At 31.8% G+C, this 5,121-nt stretch overlaps 1 protein-coding gene across 1 annotated transcript; it reads right to left on the reverse strand.

The window, feature by feature from the left end:
* Window positions 1-1,360: 1,360 nt before the first annotated feature.
* On the reverse strand, window positions 1,361-4,134 carry LOC143562499 (uncharacterized). Its single transcript, XM_077050280.1, has 9 exons — window positions 3,914-4,134; window positions 3,723-3,821; window positions 3,580-3,645; window positions 3,282-3,398; window positions 2,620-2,694; window positions 2,429-2,531; window positions 2,247-2,294; window positions 2,042-2,163; window positions 1,361-1,951 (listed from the first exon to the last, which is right to left on the reverse strand). Exons 1-9 carry the CDS (start codon window positions 3,938-3,940, stop codon window positions 1,853-1,855), a joined length of 756 nt encoding a protein of 251 aa, XP_076906395.1. The 5' UTR covers window positions 3,941-4,134; the 3' UTR covers window positions 1,361-1,852.
* Window positions 4,135-5,121: the final 987 nt, after the last annotated feature.

Genomic DNA, 5,121 nt, shown 5'->3' on the forward strand with positions numbered 1-5,121 from the left:
TAATTCACTCGTTTAAGTTAAGTAAAGTTAGACTTAAACTATTGCATTAAAAATATATAAACTAGTAGCGTTAGCTAATTCAATACATTGAATCTAATCTTTTCCACTGCTTTGTATCAAGAAAACTTGCTTCCACAAATTCCAAAGTGTAACCAAGAACACCGCTAGTAATGCCTTCTTTTCAATAGCATCGACTTGATTTTCTCCAGGCTCCAACATTTGACTAATCGAAAAAATATTCATAGGGGTTGGAATATTTAACCACAAGCAAACGTGCCACCGGCATTCATACATATCAACAAATGATAGACACACTCATGCAAATAACGATAATCCATGGTTTATTCCCATGTTCTCATGAAATCATGAGTCATGATTCAAATGCGTAATAGTTGAAATATTAACGATCTTTTATTTATTGGTTCGGTATTACACTTGACGTGCATTTACAGTTTTAACAAAATACAGAGCATGGAATATATAATGTATGAAATTTGAAGTGGTAAATGAATTGGCAAATGAAATTTTGGGAGATTTTTCTTATTATAATTCTTATTATAAAATTTTGGACATAAGATCCAATCACTTATCTGGTTCGCCGATTCAACCAGTTGTATCGGTAACGGGCCCAAACAAACATGGCTCAAGAGCACTCAACCAAGTCATACAATTACTGGATTAATCTGACTAATTTTAATTAATTCCATTAAGTGATTAATTTTGTATTCAGTTATTCACTGTTTTTTAGACCGGTTTCAAATTTACTCATATAGCAATTCCCATTTTGATGGGGTGATAAGATGGTTGAAGTGAGAAATAAAATGCAAAAATTTAGCCATTAAAAAAAAATAATAATAAAATTTACTCCTATTAATCATCTATGGTTGCACATTTCAGATTTAAACCCTTTACCTTCAAGTTTTTATATATTTTTAAAAATATTTGTTACTTACAATATAATCCTATGATAAAATAAAAGAATCTATAGATATTTTTGTGGAGATATCAGATATATAGTATATTAAAAGTTTATTGATCAACTTTATGAGAAAGGAATGTTATTGGGGTCCAAATGATAAAAGAAATAAAATAAATATTTGATGATAAACCCCAAGATATATTTAAAAACATATGTATATATTTTATATAAAACGCAGCTTGGTTTTAATAAAAACTAAAATTTAGAGTAACTTTATTTAGCAATAATGTACTTTAACTATGGTAACAGACTAATTGGGGTTTCAAATTTTGTGTTTTCTCTAGTCAATCATACAAAAATTATTTATTTTTTTCTTAATCTTCCTTTATCATGTAATTTAGTTGTCCTTAACAAACATTCTAGTGATTAAGCGGTGTGGCTCATGTATAAAAAGCCGAGGTTTAAATCCTGTTAGGTGCATGTTATAATGTGTTTACTGAAAATGTAATTTAGTCATTCCCTTTTAAAAGTAGTATAATTATTGTCATGGATCCAAAGAAGTAGGTTAAGTTTCTTTAAATTTATGAACATTGCATGTGAAGCTTAAATGTCACTCCAACTACTTCCATTCAACCTAGCTACCCCTTTGGAAACAACTCTTTGGAAATTGTAGGACCAAATAAAGTAGAAAACATATGTCCCATTTTGAATTTGATTTTCACACATCTATTATTTTTTTATTTTACAGATAGATATGCCAGATTGCCTATATTCATTGAGGCCCTACAAAATATTTAATAAGGATCATGTCTTTCTCCTGCCTTTAACATATAATATTTTATATAAAAAAAATCAAGAAAAACTATGCCCAAAAAGTTGATTTTGTCATCCTCGTGATCAAATTCAAACTCATGATGCTTAAACTTTAAACTATTATGGTTTCCCTTGGAGTACTTGTGCTATCTCCTCTGTTCTTGATTGAATACCTTTCAAAAACTCGACAATGATACGCTGCTGATACGAGCCTCCCTCCTGTGTACATTTTTGAAATTAAAATATTTGGAACTTTTAATATGAAAACAAAACAAGAAGATTATAAAATAATAAGGGAAATGTGCAAACCGTTCGAATGAGTGTTCTTTCTATTCGTTTCTTTATAACCGCATACAGTTCATCCGGTGAGACATCCCCTTTGCCACCACTCAAATTATCTATCAGCACCTTATTCCAATCTGATTCTGGAGCTGCAATCAAACAATATTTGTTAAAAATTGACCTAAATATTAAAATATGTTATTTAATATTTAACTATAATGTTAAGTAGCACCTTTGATAATATCTTCAAGGCATTTTTCGGCTTTTAAAACTTCATTCCCTGCACCAATATGATTCAACATTTGAAGTAGTAAAAGGTCAAATTTTATGAGTCTTTATACGCTCCATTTTATGCGTTGAGTTAATATAATATAAAATAATAATAATAATAATATATAAATATAAATTTAGCACCTTTCATGGCGTAACTACGTTTTGATAGGACTCTTGATGCATACAGTTGCAACACTTTTTGCAGCATTGCCTCAAGACCTGGCTTGTCTCCATCTTCCTTTGCCTGAAAAAGGTTTTATAAAAAAAACAAAATTATTATTTAGTTCGTTAAAAAGTTTAGTAAAAATGAAAATAAGAGCGAACGGTTTTACCTGGCGTAATTGTGCACTGACTTCTGCTAGAAACCCCTCATCTAATTGGCCTTCCTGCTCCCTTTGTCTTACTTCCTGTTTAAGGATGGAAAAAATACCAAAAGGATTTTTTCATTATCATAATTAAGCATACTATAGAGGATGAAAAAAAATACCAAACAAAGGCTCTGATAATGTTTAAAAATATTTTTTGATCCTAGTAAGTAGAGATGGAATTTGGACCCATTTAATTTGCATAAAACACCTAAATAATTCTACTTAAACAATGAAATTATCATTGCACTAACATAATTTGTAATCGAGCTCGACACGCGAACTTGGGATGTTCACCGTCCGCCTTGGCCGGTTTTGACAGAAATTTTGAGCCGAACCAGCAACAACTGTTTTTGGAGCTAAACCAAACCGGCCCAATAAATAATATGTATGCTTATTAAATCTGGGCCAACAAATAATATGTATTATAATTAAAAATACTTACACATATTATAATTGCTGGATTCTTATAATGAAAACTACATGGATTAAACAAATACTTTTTTATTTATTGATATCTCGGCAGGTTCCAAACCGGTCGATTTAGCTCGGTGTGGACCGTTCGGGCGGCTCAGCGGTTTTTGAACATCCCTAACAGGCTAACACTAACTATTTCTAGCAAACAGTACCTTTTCCATGAGGCTGATGGCGTTCGGATCCAAAGGAGGCCAACAAATCTCTTCTACTTCATTCACAACGGGTCTTAAAATTCCCTTGAGAACATCGGTAGCTGACTCTATTTTTTCCTACAAAAAGAAGAAAACTGCGATATGTGTAAAAAGATATTACAGAAAAAAAATAACAAAGCATTATAAAATAAATGCAGTTGAATAAATAATTACCTTTCTAATTTAAAACTACAAGTAAAGAACTCATAAGTGCGCGTGTGTGCGTGCAATTATGCTAAAAATGGTTAAGGAATAGTACATTGGTCTTGTGTACAACGCGATCAACTATGGCCATGACAGATGAAGCCAACTCTTCCAAATCTTGCTGCAAACATAGAAAAAATCAATCTTTTGGCTTATTAGAATGCAGGAATGAAAGTTTAATCAAGTGAAAGTATGTACTTTATCATCATCTGATTTGCAAGTGTCGGTTCTAGCTGCGAGTCGTATCCAAAAGCCCTCGTTGAAAGCAAGAATATTTTCCACAACAAGTTTCTGAAGCTGTTTCCAAAGATAATTAATAATTTAAAACATACAATAGTGACATGAAAATTATTAATGACCAAGTAAAGAAATGCGTGTTTAGTGCTTACTTCATGATCACTTGCATTTTTTAACATGTCTATAAGTCTATCGACTTCAACGGTCTTTTTAAATGCATCTTCGGCCCCTTTATTGACTGCACATACCAAATTTCACCTGTTCATTATATCCAAAAATAAGTGATTTAATAATCAACGGATTCACGCACCAAAAGACAACAGCATCTTCGTAAAGCATCCATTGTAACCCTAAAACATTTTTCAGAAAATTCAACAGCTTGCATATCTATCTGTTGCTAGAACTTATCTAGCTTATTTGTACGGTGTGCAAACGAGCCAAGCCGCCCGCTAGCACCTCGAGATAAGATCGACAAAAGCTCGAGCTTTATCAAGCCCGAGCTGAGCTCAAGCCTCAGAGAAAGCACATTTCGTAATCGAAGCAGAGCTCGAGCCTAGTATGAGAACATCGTTTAGGGTCATCGAGCCTTAACGAGCCTACTGTATTTTTAAGTTTTAACTCTTTTGGATTTCTGTGTATTAATTTCACACTGCACAACCGAGATCGAGCCGAGTTTTTGCTTGTTTAAGCAGTGCAAATGAGCTCCAGCCGAGCTTAGGCTTGTTAAGGTTTTTATCAAAATACATAATAAAAAAATGCATATAAATCTACTTCTATATACTAATAAAACAAGGTTTCTTTCAATAAATAACACGCATTCTCGTAATTTCTTGCTAATAAGAGCATGTTTGGGATTGAGTTTGAAAAATGCTTATTGGCTTTTTCAAAAAGCCGTTTTGAAAAGTTAGGATTTAGGGCTTTTGGAAAACTGCCTTTTAACCCTTTCAAAAAGCTAAAATAAGAAATATTTTTGTGATCGTCAAACACGTTTTAATTTATTGGCTTTTTGAAAAGCCCGATAAGCCAATAAGCATTTTTCAAACTCAATCCCAAACATGCTCTAAAATAATTCAAAATTAAATTAAATTTCATTCAACTTCTAAAATTCTCGTTAATATAATAAACTAAAATAATCACTCTCATTGATTCCACATACTTCACACCAATTTGTTTATATATCATATTATTTGTGTTTTTATTAGTTGACATTTTTTTCCGTTCCAACAGATTTATGTAAAATAATCAAATTAGTTATTAAAATAATATCAAATTCAATCTTTTTGTTGTATATTTTAACACGAGTCATAAACACCCGTAGGAGGTTGTTTCCATCCTATGGCAATAACAATATGGTATCATT

This window comes from Bidens hawaiensis, unplaced genomic scaffold (genome assembly GCF_021521415.1).
Source record: "Bidens hawaiensis isolate Kalapana, Puna unplaced genomic scaffold, B.hawaiensis_p1.1 tig00021030_1, whole genome shotgun sequence".
Lineage (NCBI taxonomy): Eukaryota > Viridiplantae > Streptophyta > Magnoliopsida > Asterales > Asteraceae > Bidens > Bidens hawaiensis.

Bases quoted from the DNA above. Each gene is read 5' to 3' on its own strand.
- LOC143562499 (XM_077050280.1), bottom strand. From the start codon at position 3,940: ATGTTAAAAAATGCAAGTGATCATGAA. The intron at 3,822-3,913 runs GTAAGCACTAAA...CTTTGGAAACAG, and splicing joins AAAATGCAAGTGATCATGAA to CTTCAGAAACTTGTTGTGGA. The intron at 2,695-3,281 runs GTACTGTTTGCT...ATCCTTAAACAG, and splicing joins CCATCAGCCTCATGGAAAAG to GAAGTAAGACAAAGGGAGCA.